This window comes from Opisthorchis viverrini (genome assembly GCF_000715545.1).
Source record: "Opisthorchis viverrini unplaced genomic scaffold scaffold56, whole genome shotgun sequence".
NCBI classification, from domain to species: Eukaryota; Metazoa; Platyhelminthes; class Trematoda; order Opisthorchiida; family Opisthorchiidae; genus Opisthorchis; species Opisthorchis viverrini.
In genome coordinates, this window is record NW_008752000.1 from 363,544 (window position 1) to 382,079 (window position 18,536).

Below are 18,536 nucleotides of genomic sequence, written 5' to 3' on the forward strand. Positions count from 1 at the left end.
AAAGTAACGGAAAAGGTCCTGTGAAATATATGAAAGACTGTCAACATCACCGCCACCGCCGACAACACAACCAGCATCAACATAACCGCCACCATCACCAAAACAAAAACAGCCATCAAAATCAACCGACAACCGCAAACGCAACCGCAACCACTACGACCATCAGCAACGGCGCCACCACCATCATCATCTTCATCGTCTTCATCAAAACCGCCAACGCAATCACGAGTACACAACCACATGCAACAAAACGAACAACAACACCACCTTCATCACTATCACCACAACCACCAGCGGCACGATCACAACCATAACCACCATATACAGCCTCCACCACCACCATCACCGCCATCATCACAACCACCAAAACAAAAACATCACCTCAAACCATCACCAGCACCAGCATCATTATCATCATCACCATCACCAGCACAGCCACCACCACCAACACAACCACCACCGTCATCACAAGCACCAACACAATCACCACCATGACAACACATGAAAGCAAAAACAACCAACTCTTCTCGCCACTCTGTGCCATGAAACCACTACCAATCCACCCAGCAGCGTATCAGATTACCGACTCTACAACCAGAAGAGAGATATGCTAGTGTTTCCGCAATCCCATGTTATTACGGCCATTTCTGCAAAGATTTTTACGTTCACGGACACCACCATGTTTTGAACTTTGAATATATCACACCGAGAAAAAGAAAGTTTGTGGCGGTTTGGACAAGAATATCAGTTAATTTGACTGAAAATGGTTTGCAGTTCCTTGTTTTGAATGGGAGTATGGATGTGGAGGTGGAATTTGGTCACAAATCGAGCGACCTGACCACATGGAGCTGTCTTTGTGTTATGATATAGACGTTCTTCAGCCAGCAGCTCATGGTTACATGCTCAACACGAATCTAAAGGACACCGACATGTGGAACAAAGTCTAGGACTTCAAAATTATGCTGGTGGGCCTACTAAAACGGAGACGCTCAAATTGTCATCTATCCACTCATTTAAATTACCCCATTGTTCTGTGGATAACTTTAGCTGATAAAAAACGATCCAAGGGCCGATTCACAACTTCAAAACTAGACGACAAAGGTAGCTCTGCATTTTATTTTGTTTGTCCTTTATTCCTAAATGCCCTACATTTCCTAGTAGTACTGTGGCACCAGTCCACTTAAACTATATATATGAGTCGTGAACTCAAATAATACATCTGAAAATTCATTGTTCAATAGTACCATCAGTGAAAAGAAATAGTACCTCGATTCATCTGGTTCGTGAGCAGCACTCAGAGTGTTAAGTTCCCTGCCTGCTTCCAGTCGACGGATTGAATCAACCATGTCTTCCAGAGTCATTTTGGTTGGGAGGTGAGGACCGGACTGTATTTTCATTCCTATCGTACCGGAAGTCCTCGATTCGTCGGGAGATGTAGGCGCTGTAGATGTAGGCGTGTATTCCCGTTCTCAGGATTTTCAAAACCTTGTTCCAACGGAGATCTTTGAGTGTGCGTCAGGTTTGCGTTCTCCTCGCCTGGGAAAAGTAAAAATTGGATAGGGTTCAATTTTAGAGAATATACACTCATTTTCAAACTAATTTGGTTTTTTTGGGCTGAATCTCTCGTTTGTGATGTTTTTGGACAGCTGAATGTGCTGCACCAGGCCGCCTCATGTTTCGGTCGCTGCGATATTCGAGATATCGCGATACATGTATATCCTTGTAATGCACTACTCATAAGGTTGCTGAAAAGCCGTCGACAGCCCACGACCTCTTCTTAAGGCTCATTAGGCAGGCGCAGTCCCCGAGTTTCCGCCGACTTTATTTTCCACGTAAGCGCAAATCGCACGAAATTCGTTTGCACATCTGAACTTATTTGCATACCAATTTGTTTTTGAAAGGAGGCACACCTGGAACCCAGCTGAATCTCTCCTTTGAGATGTTTTTAGTTCAATTTTTTTGCACACAACTCTTATTTACATAAATGTCATTTGACCGCAGGAAAGTACAACTTTCTTGTTGTTATAAAGTTCCCGAAGCCTGGACAGATGTGAGCCAGGTGGAAAGCGAATCCAGCTCAGACTTGCAGCCTGATTCTTGAATGATTTCGAACACAAAAAGAGTTGAAGCAATTTGCATCTAACATGTTAGTTTTTTAATCCCTTGGTGGAATAAAGTTTGATCGCAGTTATGAAGCTTGAGATTTCCCCTGAATCAAAGTCGGCAGGATATTTGGTTACAGTCCCTCTCGTCCTCAAGTGTTTCTTTCTAATCTGAAGCTTTTTTAGAGCTCTATGAAAGGAGACACCTCACAAGAACTGAGGGTGCACTGTTGTCTTGTTGTCTTGAATAGTAAAAGAAAAATCTTGGGGTTTTATTTGTTCTATTGACTTACATTTGCTCACCACCAGCCACCAACTGATCAGGAAGCACTACAATTCACCTGGCGTCACTTCCCAAAGGGTACCGGAATCACGGTCACTGGTTAGTCAGACGTTACAGGAAAGGCTCTTCCAAGGTTCCTATTCATTGTGGATTATAGACAATGCTATGTTTGTCTGAGCCCATCAAGCGTTTCGTCCACAAGCCCGAAGGGAAGGCTTGTCGTCTACCTAGATGTTATAGTCTCTGTGACTCTCCCACTGTTAGGTCATTCGTCGCGCCAGTCTGCAAAACTTTCAATAACGGGCCGAGGAAATGAAATGGTGAACTAGATTCTGGAAACTTGAGATTGTCTTCGGGAAAGGGAGTAGAATAGACATTTTGATGCATCCCTCTGATTCCTACGGGAAAACTGTTCTTGTTCAGAGTTTGGTAAAGGGAACCCCACGTTTTTCACTGTTGGACCCGCTGAGGTTGCGGTTTATGTGTTCGAAGCTGGTCAAAGTTAACCATCCGATTAGCTGTCGTCCACGGATCTTCTCGGCCGCTGTTTTTAGGACCGATGGCTGTTGATCCTGGTTTCACCGCACCGGGTGATCCATTCAAAAAAGTCCTCTTTTCCAGGTTGACCGTTTGGCTACGTACGTCAATGTAACGTAAAGTCGTTGTTTCACCTGATAGAGTGGTTTCTTTACCTAAATGATTTTCCGTCTTTTTTTAGGTTGCTTACTTACGAAGCTCGATTCCTAATCACTAGATCAAACGGTGATGAAACCGGGCGATCAGATCACTTGAGTTGTCAACATTCAAAGCGTAAATAAAAACGTTGAGGTCAATAAACCAGGCTTCTGTAGCTCTCAGGCATAGTCTGCAATTAGTCTGCAATAAACATATCGTTTTTAGTCGAGTAGAACCGGCATTTAGAAACTATGTTGAAACTACGGCGGGCTACAAAACGAGAAGCAGGTATTCAATCAATCGGAAAAAGTTTGGAACCGACTCAGAAGCCATCGTTTTAGAGGGGCTTGGTAAACAGTCGGTAGCTTTCAATTGGGAACGTCTCGCTTTTGACATAAAAGCTTCATCGGACCAAGTGAGCAGGTCACCAGGTTTAAAGTCAGACTAAGAACCAATCAGAAAGACCTCTTCAAATTAGCATACTAGATCAGTGTTGAGTGTCAATTAACGGCTCTTGTCAGTTAGTGTGGTTGCCACAATCTTGCTTAAGAGAATTCCAAATTAGTTCCGACCGGGTTGGTTCTTTAATCTTCAACTTCAAGGTGCTTCAACTGATAATTCACCGCGTGTGCCACTGGGAGATTTCGTCGGCCTTTCTGGGCTTGTAAGTGCTGCGACCAATTTGGTTGGCGTGGACAGGGAAAGTGGGTGAGGTTAAGTGGAATTCAGATGATGACTACTCTTCCCCCTGGTAATCGCACACCAGCACATGTCAGCTCGACTGATCCAAAACCGTCCTGCACACGCTTGCCAGTTCCACGCCTTCTATTCTGTTGACACTGGGGTGCTTGGCGATACCTGCCAATTCGGCCATCGGCCTCTGTGACGTGGACCGTAGTCCTCGCCGCGAAACCTCGACATTTTCGAAATCTATTTTGTGTCCCGTGTCCAGTGCATGTATCGCTATTACTGAGTGTTCTAGTAACACTCGAGATTCATCTGCGTTTCTATGCTCTTTGATTCTGACGGGAAGTTCCCTGGCCATCTGTCGACCTTAGTACAGTCATTACGCTAGATTTTGTGAACAGTCCCTGGTTCTGTTCGCCCGGAAGCTACACTTCAATTGCACCAGTACAGAACGCAGTGTTTCCCTTCTGGAAGGCAACCCTTATGTTAACCGTGTTTAGAATCCTTCGGGTGACCTGGTTTATATGGAATAACAGCGGTCCTGATCCATTCCCTGAGAACATTACAAACGAGAGAGATTCGGCTGGGTTTCAGGTGAATCTCTCGGAAAACCAAATTAGTTTGAAAATTAGTGTATATTCGCTCATTCGCTGTTGTGTTTCGCTACCGATACCAACACCCTTCGCAACTGACGCCCAATCAAGCTAGCTGAATATCCACTAACCCCGAAGTTTGATCCTTACTTCAAATTGGGCCGCTGTTCGGTCAGCTTCTCCTGTGCTCATGACCCATAGATACCCAAACTTTGATGAGAAAATGCCGACTTCGGATGGGCAGACAAGTAGCTCAGAATTGCCCCAGTGTCCGTTGGCTTCTCGTACACTGTGGTCTTTAGTTTTCCCCAATCTTATGCGTCGTGCAGTCTAAAAAGGCCAGTTTACCGAGTTTGACTCCATCCTCATACTAAATTTGATCTGTGGACTCAGTTCACTGTTACTTGTAAAACTCACTAACATTGTCCCGTCTCATGACGACGAAAGTGTCATCTACATACCGCCAGAATATCTTAGGTGGGTATGGGAATCCGGCTAAAGCTCTCTGTTCAAATTCTTCCATAAATATATTTGCCTAAACTGGGGATATTGGAGATCCAATTGCTAAACCTTATTTTTGAGTGTAAACCGCGGAGTCAAAAACGAAGTGGGTGAGATTCAAGCATGGTTTTATACCGCATCCACCGTGAGCTACATTCGTTCTGAAAGCCAAGTGTCTGCTTGTAGCAGACACTGTTTCCGAAGAATCCTAATCAGGCCCATTCGTATACAACGAATCGACATCAAAACTCACAAAATATCGTCTCGTTCCACGGTGATACCCACTACTTTGTTTACCAAGCCCTTCTGAAAAGAGAAACCGGTTTGCCGTGCGCAAAACGTTCTTTTCGTACGAAAGAGCGCAGGACGTCGTCGCGACCTGTGGAAACTGCAAACGAGTCACCTCATCACACCACATAGTTCAAATGATTTTTCACTTTTTTGGACAGGAATAGAAGGAACTTATATTCATTCATTCGTTCTAAAATACACTGTCATATAGATGAAGGTATGTGATGTGCGTAATGGTCACCTGACATTGCACTTTGAAAATTATACAACCGATGCGCTGTGTCATCGAAGTCAGTTTTTAGAAAACTTTTCGATCACTCGTCTAAGCCACGTGTTGGTCACGATTTCTGCAGCACGTCGCTCAGTTGAAGAGGTATTTAAGAAATGAACATCCAAGCATGATAGGTAGTAAACGAAACTTTTTGGCAAATGTACGCTTGTGCAAAATCAATAAAGTTCACTTCCATTCCAGCTCAATGTTGTGCTCTACTCATTCGACTCAGGATCTAATCGCTGTATGGGTCATCACGTGATCAGGAGGAGATAATTCAAAACTCCACAATGTACATTACTTTTCCCACACTTTGTGCGCAACTTTCAAAATCTTACGAGTTTCTCCGTTATGGTTGAAAGCCCGACAAATGATGTGGTTACGTTCTTTGATACAGCAACCCTCATAAATCGTGACGAACTGTGCAGTTATTTTGTTGGGTTCACACAATCGATTCGTGGCTTTGTGGCAAAAACTTTAGATGGAAAATGCCTCCGAGAGTTCCCGATGTTAGATGCCACATTGAAACAGCGAGTCAAGATGAAAATCGCGAGAGAAACAAGAAAATTCTCGCAGCTTAAGAGCCTAGCAATCGTTCAGCCATTTGAGCCCATTCTGGACTTGTGCCCTTTAATGATGTCCACAGAACTTCATCTTGGAGGTAATTTGGCTCGTTGGCTACAGTCGACGAAATATCTCACCTTGCATGCACTGTGCACCGTTATCCAACATATATTTTGTGGCCTGCACTATCTGCACCAGAGGGGATACGCGCACGGAAATCTGCGGATCAGTAATGTTTTGTTTAAAACGGAACGGCCTGATTCTGTCGCCATCACTATGGATACCAGTGTTCAAGTGGAACTTCGTAAAATTTGCTATGCTGTCCCTATTCAAAATGAATACTGTCCACCGGAATTGGTTCCCACCTTGGAGCCCGTGAAGAAACATTCAAATTTGCTGCTCTCTGGTGTGCGTTCTGCCGAGGAACTTCAGGAAGTTGATCGTATATTAGAGCCAAGAAGGGAAAGTGACGTCTGGTGTGCTGCGGTAATAGCGCACAACCTTTTGACTGGAAGAAATCCTGTGGAGTTGAACGGAGATGAGGAATTGCAAATAACTCAGTGGAATGAAATCCACGAATTAACTAATCCAGTAATGAAAACATTCAGCCCTCTGGTGAGAGAACAAATTAAACGAGTGTTTAATCCAGATCCGCAACGACGCGCCTCGGCTGACGAAGTTGTAAGCCACGAGTGGTTCGGAGATGAAATGACACTGAGCGATTCGAGAAACTTTTCTAGTCTTCTAGAGTATCAGTACATTTCTTGGGAGCTCAAGGCACATCGATTTGTGAAAGAGACAATCCTAAAAGTACGTCAATTCCAGTAACTGTTAGATCTGATCGCAGACGGATCGGTTTCTGTACAAATATTTTTCAAGTATATTTAGTTATCCTGCTTCACTTTCCCCACGCTGGTCAACCGAGGTAACATTTGCGGTAATTTTGGGCAATGGGATCTTTTCCTTACGTGTCTTTACAGGGGGATAGTGGCCCTTACAATGAGCTGATCAATACTGAATCCGAATAGCTAAGTGTTTAGGACCTCGTAGTTGGTGTACTTACAAGACAAATGAACTGATAGGCTACCATGTGCATGCGGATCAAAGTGAACCAATCAGATTGCCGTAGTTCTCTACCTAGATTTGTCTTTAAATTTCCATCAATTAATCTCATTTTATCATTTTCCTTTACTTGGAAATTTGCCTGTGGGAGAATCAACTTTGTTCAGCTTAAAACGCCTTGCACGTGACCCGACAGCTGATGATTGGATTACGGCCAAATCAGGTGATTGGAAAATGGTCAAGCGAGATTCATTCTAAGCTAAGTGTTTAGGACCTCGTAGTTGGTGTACTTACAAGACAAATGAACTGATAGGCTACCATGTGCATGCGGATCAAAGTGAACCAATCAGATTGCCGTAGTTCTCTACCTAGATTTGTCTTTAAATTTCCATCAATTAATCTCATTTTATCATTTTCCTTTACTTGGAAATTTGCCTGTGGGAGAATCAACTTTGTTCAGCTTAAAACGCCTTGCACGTGACCCGACAGCTGATGATTGGATTACGGTTAAACCAGGTGATTGGAAAATGGTCAAGCGAGATTCAATCTAATCCGTGAAGGTTGACGTGTGCTGAGGGATTGTATACTGCCGAATGTATTGTTGTGGACTCTCATAAACTTCCATCGTGTTGGAGGCTGAAATGTGAACTGGATTACTGAAATTCTTGTTCGTTAAACTGTCGACTGCCAAGGCACCTTGTTTCATATACCGGCCTTTACAAAGGCACGTGTGTGAAATATTACACACACCTTGTGAAATAATACACTTTGTGTATTATTTATGGTGAAAATGCTCGTACTACAAAACGCAAATTGACACTGTGTTTGATTTGGCTTCAACATCGCCGCAGTGCAACAGTTGCACTAATACTTTTTGTTGTACAGGCATACTCATACAAGAATGCGAAGAATAGTAGGCCGGATTCAGACTGCCTGACATGAAATTCCCGGAGTAGATCGGAGCCCAGACAAGAACTACTTCCAGAAAATAGCCAAAAACAATCAGATAGTTGTCACGCTTCTTCTGAAACGTGTAGATTTCCACTACAGTGTTCAGCACCAGAAGCTGCGTCGGTTGGGTCACGTGTTACGTATGCCGAACCATCGTTTGCCAAAGAGAGTACTGTTTTCCATGCCTAATTCAGAGTGACGTAAACAGAGAGGTGGCCAACCCTTGACTTGGCAGACGAGTATGAAGGAGATCACGAAACGCGTGGGCGTTGTCGGTTCTACTCGCCTTCCAGGATGGGGACCGCGTGATCCTCACTGTGCCTGGTTGGAAACACTACAAAATATGGCTGCCAACCGATGTCAGTGGCGTTCTTGTTGTCAGTTTCTATCCAGATTGCCTGAGTGAATATCTGGAGGTGTAGGCACCTCGGAATGATTGTGTTAAGCTAGCACTAAGTCCCTTCCCCGTCCACATTTACTCTTCTCTTTACAATAAGGCTTTCAAATAAATCATGGTTGTACGGCAGTGAAGCATCGGTGTTGAACACTGATGTCATGCTGTCGATGATGATGATGACGATGACAGTGCTCAACCTTCTCGTTTGCACATCAGTCTTCCCTATTTCTGTTGAAGTAGAACATATGGTTAACAGAAATGGGGAATTCGGCCTAGGTGATAGGCCACAAGAAGGTCAAAATCGGTTGTGAGCTGTCGAAGAGTTTAGCCACAAGAAGGTCAAAACCGGTTGTGGGCTGTCGAAGAGTTTTCAGTAACCTTCAGAAAAACATCCTGTGATATCTTGAATATCGTACCAACTGAAGCATGGGAGCCGTTTCTGTGTGACATATCCAGTTGGAAACGCAACTGGGGTTCAGACGATCTCGAGCGTAATCTGTGAACTATTCAGCTTTCTTTTATGTGAAAAAAACCTTCCAGAATGTGAGAGGAGATGACAGAACTAGAGTTGCGTGTAAAGTAGAAACGAGACCTCTCCTTACATCTAGAGAAATGTCTGTGAATGATTCTTTGCCCGCTGGGGACTCGGCTCTCACGGGAGATGTTCACAAGAGCAAAATTGCAGAAAGTTAAAGAAGGTTTGGGCCAGCCTTAAACGGTTAGAATTGATAAAGTTATTAGATCAAGAGTGACGTTTAAGGGTCACCCAGTATACAAGTAAATGAAGCGAATTCACACGTGTAGACAGCATGCCCATATTGTCATGAGTTGAGAGGAAATTAATGTCCGGTCCAGACGGCATATTGCCTTAAAACGTCAACAATTAGTCGTAATCGCATAACTAGTATGGAATCTGCTTATAGGGGGGACTTTACCTCGAATCTAACGAACGTGGTTTAAGTCACGTGATCCTTTACAGTTGTCAGGTATTCCAGCAATGTGTGCGCTTCCGCTGGTTGTGAAGCGTCAACCTGTATTACTCACCTCGATATAGATGAGCAGTATATCAGCTGGCAACACTTAACGTAAACTTCATTGTGGCATCAGTATTCACCACAAAGGTATTTTGTGATGAACGGCTTAGAGGATGCAGCTGCTGCGGGAGAAACGATTCCAAATCCAGTGGTCTTCGTTTCTGGGGACGAGGCGAGCACCTATTTTGTCGCTTTCTTCCCGCGTATGAGTTCCCAACCGACTTTGGTGAAGTTGCTTAATGTGGATAAATTTCATGCGTTTCCCACTTTCCAGTATCGACTTACACGGCGGTACAAACGGAAGATTGCATGCGAACTGGCAAAGTTCAGGCGGTTGGAACATCGTTCGATTGTACGCACACTGGAGGTTATAGATGCGGTACCTCCAGGCACGGTCGTTACAAGTGTTTATCAGTACGGAAGCCTTTTGGATTGGATTTTATCAAAGACCACGCTTTATCTGGGGACTTTGTGTCACAGCCTTCATCAGATATGTGCTGGTTTAGAATACCTCCACAAGGAGGGTCACGCTCATGGATATTTGAGGCCCAGCAGCATTTTATTCAAAACAGGGGCACCGGAATCTGCAGCCATCACTATGAACACCAGTGTCAAGGCCGAAATTCGCAAGCTTTGCTATCCACACCCAATCGAACTGGAGTACTGTCCACCGGAATTGATTGGATCAGTCATGCAGACGAAATACCATGCAGTGCTGATAAGAACTGGCTTGCGTTCGAACGCTGAACTGGATGAGGTTGATCGTATACTTTCAGCACGAAAGGAGTCGGATATGTGGTGTCTAGGAATCATTGCAGGCGTAATCCTGACTGGGTCCTACCCTTGGCAAAACGCAACCAGCTCAACTAACGCAGCAGATGGTGTCAAAGTACACTATCATCCAATGCTTGAGAGCTTCAGTTCGAATTTGCAAGATTTCCTAGTGCGTCTTCTTTGGCCTCGTCCGGCAGGTAGAGCAACTGCCGCAGAGGGGGCCGCTGGTTACTGGTACCGTGATACGCAAACACTCAGTGATACACGAAATTTGATGTATATTCTCGACTACGGATATCTCAGAGCTGAAATGGAGTTCAACTGCTTCGCACAAAATACGGTGAACATGCTGGAAAGAGCAAATACAAAGGAGTGTGGATAACCGCTTTTTAGCGAAAACGATGGAAAATAAATAAACGCTGTATGTAAGTTGCTCACTCCATCGTCAAAACAAACGTCATTAGCAGTGTGTTCTCCTGGTGTCTGGTCGTTAAAATGGAAGTTCTATTGATTGTCTATTCAAAAAATCCTGATTTAGTCGGGGAAATAATGTAGATCTGTCATCCGGCCAAAAGTTTCTCTCCACGGGACCAGTGAATAGGGCCGGCACAAGGCTGAGACCTCTCAGCTAGCAAAAGAGCCAGATCCGAGGACGTGTGTGCTGAGAGCGAGCGTGACCAGTCAACAAACTGCACCCAGAGCGGCCGAACCAGGTTAACTTTTCATAAAGGAAACTACTCACAAGGTTGCTGAAAACTCTTCGACCTTGTGAGTAGTTTCCTTTATGAAAATATACTGCGTTGTCTCGAATATCGTGTCAACTGAATCATGAGGCGGCCTGTGTGCAGCACATTCAATTTTAGAATATCATAAACGAGAGATTCAGTTGAGTCTCTCGTGAAAACCAAATTGATTTGCAAATGAGTGTATTTCAGGATATCTCTTATTCTAATTTCGGTTTCCCCTAAGAATCGTCTAGTATGGTGACAGGATCGGTTTGTTCATCCACAAAATATATTCGGGGGTAATAGCTCAACATTTGGGATCACAGGTGAAGCTTCCGTTCTCTATGAAGGTCTCCGAATCGTCGCATAGCCCAGTCCTGTCCTGAACTCAGTTTTTAGATGTCCATTCTCCTGGGTTTCTCAGTTCTGCTTTCTACGGGACCAACTATTCATCCGTTTATGGATCGATTTCGTGGCAGTTTTTACAGCGCCGGTCCTATGTTTGTTGTAGACTTAGGAACTCACTTGTTTAAGTAACTTAGTTCCCGTTTATCCATATTTCATGTCATTTGCAGGTACATATTGGGTACACACGATGGCTTTACTGGTTGATATCGATTATCGTGAACCTAACAAATTTCACCTCAGTTGCACCGTAGAATCTTATGATATCCCCATCCTGGAAGGCGAGTGGGGAGGCAAAAGTACCACCCCGACCGTTCGTAGATGCAATCATACACATCTGACAAGTAGTATGCTGTACTTCACTGGTTTTTTGTGTCACCTGGGAATGGCACCAGTAGGACACCACAGTCTTTGTCATACACAGCTTGTGTACCTGCACCAGATCATTTCTGTCCACAGTCTCGGTACATAACTGCTTGAAGAGGTTAAGACATGCTAGAGATCTCTTCCCTGGTTGTAATTTACCCGTGTGCCTGATTGTTCTGTGATTGATGCATCACCTGATTCGACTACCCTCGCATTCTGTTACCCTCCAACAACACAAAACTTCAGATTGTACGCAAATTGAGAGGTAGCTGTCAGAGCAGATGACTTGAAACTACTGCATAGTAGTGTAACGACGAATACTACTGATGAAGCATGCAAGTAGTCTACGACTTGGTGTCCAAGCCCTGCTCCCCGCATCCGATGGAAGGTGAAGTTTTTTTGTGGAAATTGTGAAGCTCCTTTGCAGTGTTTACCTACAATTGCTTAATAGTCAACGAATGTTCAGAAAGTTCAAGAGCATGCGTGAGAATGTTCAGTTTTAGAGAAGCACTGTGCATATGGCATGTTTAATTCTGTGTCTAACGGCTTGTACCTGCTTGGTACGTGTTTACTAATGAATAACTTCGCAGTGAAGGGATTTCTACCTTTAGTTTGGTGATGCAACCTGGTTACGGATGAAGGTACGGCCGCAACATCTCGAGGATGGGGACGTGCGAACCTTCCTGGAGGATCTTGGACACCAGGAAATAGACTACTCGCATGCTTCATCAGTAGTATACACCGGTACACCAGTATTCTTGTCAGACGAACTGGCACATGATACGAAAGAAGTCCGATATGGGTCAGCGAAGACTTCACCTCCAAAGTTTGAAACTAAACCGTAGAATGCTGTTCCACAGCTTCGATCCAAGCCAAACTGAAAAGCATTGTGGCTCCAACTTTTCAAGTAATCCCCGTGGATTTACAATCAATCAAACAGATGAACAAGTAACAAAGATTTCGGTGAACGCTTTTTTGCATACAAGGCGTATTTGAGAGTTTTCCTCTCTAAGAATCATAGCTGATGAGCTGTGGAAAATAAACTACGTGCATGGGAAGCAATCTCACCGGCACCGGGCAGAAGTACCTGAGCTACTAACTCTTTCATGAATTAAGTCCGATTTCATGCGAACAAACCAAACTTTGTCGGAGACTCAACAGAATTTCAGTCAACTTTCACGTTTACGATAGACTAAAACTAAACGGGGTTCACAAATGCTGTTTCAGGTTGAATTTGGAAGGATATTCAAGGTAGTTTTCTTGCTCAAAACTACGTATCCAAGGCAGCTCGCCTCCCATAGGGTTCATCATATAGACCGAGACCTCAATTTTATAGTAACCTGGCTTTACAATCAAATATCAGTTGGTAAGTGAGATTTCTTTTGGAATTCTCACTTGCTTCGAGCAATGAGTGAGTGTGCTAGCTGTTGCTGTCACGCCCGTAAAATGTGGAGAACCCATTGGTAGGGGGTCACGTGCTGGGGCGATATTCCATCCATCGTCCATCGGTTTTCGGGTCAAACTGCATCTCTATGCTGTCAGAAAATTTAGCTTTGTTCGTCCGGCATCCTTGATTTTTGTGTATAATCCCCGCAGCTCATGCTATTTCAGCGGTGTGGCTAAAAGCACTGAGATGACAACCAAATGTTAGATGGGTTGAACTGTACTTCATAGATATGACATCCGGAGGACAGCTTACTTGAAGCTGGTCGGCTTATCCAGAGATGACCGTACAACTCTACGAGATATGTTCTATTCTGTAGGATCCAAACGGTTAAGTGTTTATTTAGACCGTCCAGCCTGCACCGCTTGAAGTTCGGTGTCGTTCTTGTCGTTCCATTCTAAGTTGTCCCACGTTTCGCGGCTCAAGTTGAGTTTATTTCGAATGGTGTCCATCAGCTTTGAATTAGCAATCCGCTTGGAAACCATAAAAACATCTCTCTATCGGTTAACTCCGATAGAATTCTAAAAGTCTGGGTTTTCTTCTTTGGCAGTTCTCGAACACTTTATTTTGTACGGGTCCTCGCACTTACTGGGATGAGGAGAAGTGGGGATGAAGTTAATTCCCCTCTCTGATTGAACACAAAGGGTGATAAGGCCACATTTCACACAACTGCAGTCTTGCCGGAGTGGTTAGCACCAGTCAGACGACATTATAGAACAGTGAAAAAATACTCACTCTGATTGGAAGTCTCAAGGTCACCAGACTGAGCATCACAACTCCGAGCTTCTTTGAGTAGATGAACGAGAAACGTTCTGGCAATCCGTGCGATCATAGGTCGCATGAGCCTATGAAGAAAATATTGAGAAAATACTTGACTTCATTAGGTTCTCGAAGGTTCGGAGATTTGTAGAAAAACACTGAATACAGAAACAAAAAGATAGAAAATGTTTTTGGACGCTAAGGTGGTAGTAACGGATAACAAAATCGATTGTTTGATGCGTCGTATACGAATTTACGTGTTACTTCAGTGCAGTCCTCAGGATCAAAACCTCGGACGCTCGGTCCCAACAATCTCTCGGGTCCCGTTCCCCTGACAGAATTTTAGGCGGTGAGTTGACACACCTTAACCGACGGCTGTTTGTCAATACATACCGTTAAATGATTTATTGCAAACGTGACCGAGTTTGATTATTAACGTAGCTAAATGACTACGCATCACAATGAAAGTAAATAAACGAATACTTCGAGAAAATGAGAGTTGATCTACTTGATTGTCGAGACGGACGTTTTATCCTCACGAATAGGGATCGAATAGATGCTTCCAGAACCGGATCGCATCAAAGTTTGTACAGATAAATGCAAACGGGATGTAGAGCCACCCATTCCTGAACCGCGCGGCTCGGAATTCGCAATCTGATGACTGTTTCATCAAAAATCCACAGGACCTAAGGCGTCTGCCTTTCCCACCAAATTTCTGACAAACGAAGTTCCTCCACACCAACTGGCAGTCTGTAGTGACCATCTCCGCTGGCTAGACCATTGGTTAGCATCAAAGACTTCTGTCTAGATGACCTGGGGTCGAATCCTTTCATCAGCACCTTCAAGTTGAGTTCCATCTTGAAATTATGTTTCACCAGTAACGGGTTCCAAATTCCGATCATTAGGCTGCAAACTTCCCTAGCTCGAGGGAATAAACCTGACGGGTTATAGCCCCCAAGTGACCAGCTCTACTGAAATATCTTTTTGTTTAGTGTTCAGTAAAACGCTGTTTTTTCTGAACGGTCTATTAGGGATGTCCTTTCATTATTACGTAGTAAGAAAATTTCAGAATTGCGTAATTTTCCAAGTGAGGTCACCCTGTGCAGAAAAAAATTCGGAGCACCTTAAAGTTGACTTATTCTCGTTAAAATCAACAACATATTGATAAAATAGCAAGATACGCTCAGGTGTATACCAATTCGGTCTTCATCGGGGACTCAAGTTAATCTCAGCTAAATCTCTGGTTTTATGACAGTGTTCAACTGAATGTGCTGCACCGCGCTGCCCCATGTCTCAGTCGTTATGACCATCGGGGTACCGCGATGTATTTTCAGGAAGGAAACTTCATAATGGTTTCCTGGAAGCTCTTCGACAGCCCACGCTTGGCTATCTCCTTAATGGGACTCATCAGGTAGGACCAGTCCTCGAGTTTTGGTGAACATCATGTTTTACTTGAACTCAAATTATATGAAATTCGTAAAATATACTCAGTTGCACACCCAGCTGATTTTCAAAGGATAATTCCATGAGTCTCAAATGGAAAGTATCACAACCGAGAGAAACCGATGTAATTCAGCTGAGTAGCTCGTGAAAACCACGTTGTCGCACAAATGAGTGTAGTTCATCGATTTAGTACGATTTTCGTTCAAGTAGAACATAAGGTTGACGCAAACTCGAGGGCTACGCCTAGCCTTAACAAGGACGAAACCGGTTTCGGACTATCGTGAACTTTTCAGCAACCTTGTGAGCAGTAGTTTCATTTTAAGGAAACAGATAGGTCAACTTCACTGGCGAATAAGTGCAAAAAAGTGGAAAACAAATTAACCACTCCAATAAGTTACCCTACTATAACTTGCGAGAGAACAACTGCACCGCTTTTATAATTTTTTGAACAAATTTCTGAAACAAAAATTGTATAAACGTGTCTATACTGATAGTAGTACAGGATCTGTTCAGACTGCACAGCGCATCCACTCGAGAAAGCAAGACACGGGTTCGATGCACTTTCCATTCACACCAACGGCTTGCTTTGCTGCTGGTCACTCGGTCAGGTACAACTTCCAACCCACTCCAACAGCCGATTGGAAAACCACTCTCGAACTAAGCCGTCGGGCAAATGGATTCCAAATTCCCCAGGCTAGGGGGCCGCCATTTTTTGAACTCATGCGTCAGAAATCTGATCTCCAGGTATACCAAAACAAACTCGTTTTGGACCCTTACTCAGTTAAGTGAGTAATTAAGTAGTATTCGGATGAATATTCCGTCTGGACGAGCCCAATCAAGCCCTCCTCACCGTCGATATTCGTTCTTCAAACCTGCCGATTCTTTGATATCTTGCACCACAGTGAACACTCGATATGACAATATTCTATGTGGATCTCGGTGGAAATGAACAAACAACTAGACTTTTAAACTCTGATCTCTGTTGCACTAGACCCCTTACGTTCGAAATGTTCTTCAAACTGTCAAGAACTTTGCATTTTGACTTATGTAGAGCGTTAGATGCAGACGACAGTCAAACTGAACCCTAATATTTCACTAGCTTTGTTAACATTGATTTTCCTAGAATGTTCTTACAGATGAAGTAACCTGAAAAAGTAGAATGTTGGTTTCTTAGGCTATGAAAATAGATGCAAAAAAGCACACGGAATCAAGTACAAACCATGGGGACGTCAGCATTGCCGTACGCTCATCAGCAGAGTTGCTTCTGTTTGCCAGCCATCTATTTTTTGAACACGAATGTTTCCTAACGTTGAACCCAATGTTCGAATTCAACGTATCCTTAGTTGAGGAACGATTACTGGACAAATTAGAACTTTCGTGATGAACGTTCAAAATCACAAAATTCCACGTATTTTGTTCTGTACAAGTGAAGCGGGACGACAAATTACAAACGATCTAACACCAGTGACGTGACTATCCACGTTAGGGACCAAACAGAGCATTTTTTTCGGGTCACAAATATCTCTTGGAAAAAATTTCGTGAATACCGCAACAACTCTCCAATGCTTGGGATCGCTCGGATACTGGTTTACACGCATCCAGGAAATGCAGTTAACGGGAGTCGCCATCCAAACATGGTCATCAGCCTATTTTATAAGTGATTTCGTATGCCCCTTCGTATATCGACTGCGAAAGTCTCCCATTCTGTTAATGAGCCAACCTTAAGAAAGGCAATGAACCATCTGCGTGGTCAAAACTTACGAGGGTTTTGTATAAAGTCGGTGAAACTCGAGCAGGCAGGGTCCGATACTTTGTCCAACTTCCATAAAATCCGTGATATCGAACTGCTTCAGTTCCCGCCTGGTGGAAATGGGTGATATTCAGTGAATTTGGTGGAATATACTGCACTAGTTTTATGGACTTTTAAACTATACAACAACGCTGAATTCCTATATTGTCCGACTATTTGACTACTCTTAATGAAGTGTTGCCCAACAGTGAAAGACAAACAACACTCCCCACAGTGGATGAGCAATTAGTGAGCCCTGAGAAGAACAAATGTGAGGTGCTTATTTTCTACAGCTGTTATGATTGGGTACTGATGGGCGCATCCTTAACTATCCGGGTAAGGAACGCACCAGTCCTTGCCAGATATTAGGCGAACTTAGGCCAGGAACAAGCTCGGTTGTTGTTCACTTCTTGAAGAGGAAAATTAGAAGGACTGGTACTGCCGTATCCCGTCTACGTGCGAGTTAATCACGTTGCCCGATCAGCCTCTTATTGCCGAACGACCAGACTACTAGCCAGGAGGTCGCCGGTTCGAGTCCACCTGGACTTTCGAATTATTCGCACTGCTGACGATTTCCCATCAGAATGGAACAGCTTCTCTTCTTTTCAACATTGATTTGCTTCAAGGAGTGGACAAAACCTCAGTGAAAAGACGGTTGCTTACCCAGTGTTTTCAGTGGTGGGTGGATTAAGATGGCAAAAAACGAGCTGGGTCTTAAGGTAGGTAAGGCATTACTCATAAAGTTGCTGAAAATTCTCCGAAAACCCATGATCGGTTTTGCCCTTCTTGGGGCTCACGAAAACCCAGGATCAGTTTTGCCCTTCTTGGGGATCATTGTGTAGGTGCAGTCCCCGAGTTTCCGTCAACCTTATGTTCTACTTGAAACAAAATTGCACGAAATTAGCGGAATACACTCATTTGCAAACAAATTTGATGTTACGATAAACTCACCTGGAACCCCGTTGGGACATCACACACAAGGGAATCAGCCAGGTTCTAGGTGAGTCTCTCCCAATACCAAATTTGTTTGCAACTGAGTGTATTTCGCTAAATAAAGCTGCTTTCGGGCGGTTAATATGGAAAGAGCGGTCAACGACTTGAATGAAGCACTGAGAAAAATTCATGAAACTACTAAGCAATAAAAATGATATATCTGGGGTTGGGAATACTGGAGATAACTGGTATCAATCTATTGGATTATGTTGGGACTCTAGGGTTCTATAAACGAGATAATATTACTCAATGGAACTACACCTTTGGAAGACCTGTTCTAGAAGAGTACTACAACAGAGTTAGTCAAGTCTTTTATCGTGAGATTCTCTACGGACGCTCTTTGTGAATATCTCCCGTGTGCGGGATCAGGAGGGTAGTCGGATCTTTTCCAGATAGGCCCCGCCACTAAGGGAAAAAGTGCATTAGT

The 18,536-nt window shown here is 43.8% G+C and overlaps 1 protein-coding gene across 1 annotated transcript in view; it reads right to left on the reverse strand.

Annotated features, from left to right (window-relative positions):
* Positions 1-18,536, reverse strand: part of T265_10194 (hypothetical protein) — a gene marked incomplete at both ends in the record, with an annotated part of 89,632 nt that overhangs the window by 15,365 nt on the left and 55,731 nt on the right. Inside the window, 5 exons of the mRNA XM_009176490.1 lie at positions 1,267-1,441; positions 1,486-1,536; positions 13,861-13,970; positions 14,393-14,538; positions 17,089-17,234. Coding sequence (XP_009174754.1) covers positions 1,267-1,441; positions 1,486-1,536; positions 13,861-13,970; positions 14,393-14,538; positions 17,089-17,234 — 628 coding nt within the window. The remainder of the gene's footprint in view (positions 1-1,266; positions 1,442-1,485; positions 1,537-13,860; positions 13,971-14,392; positions 14,539-17,088; positions 17,235-18,536) is intronic.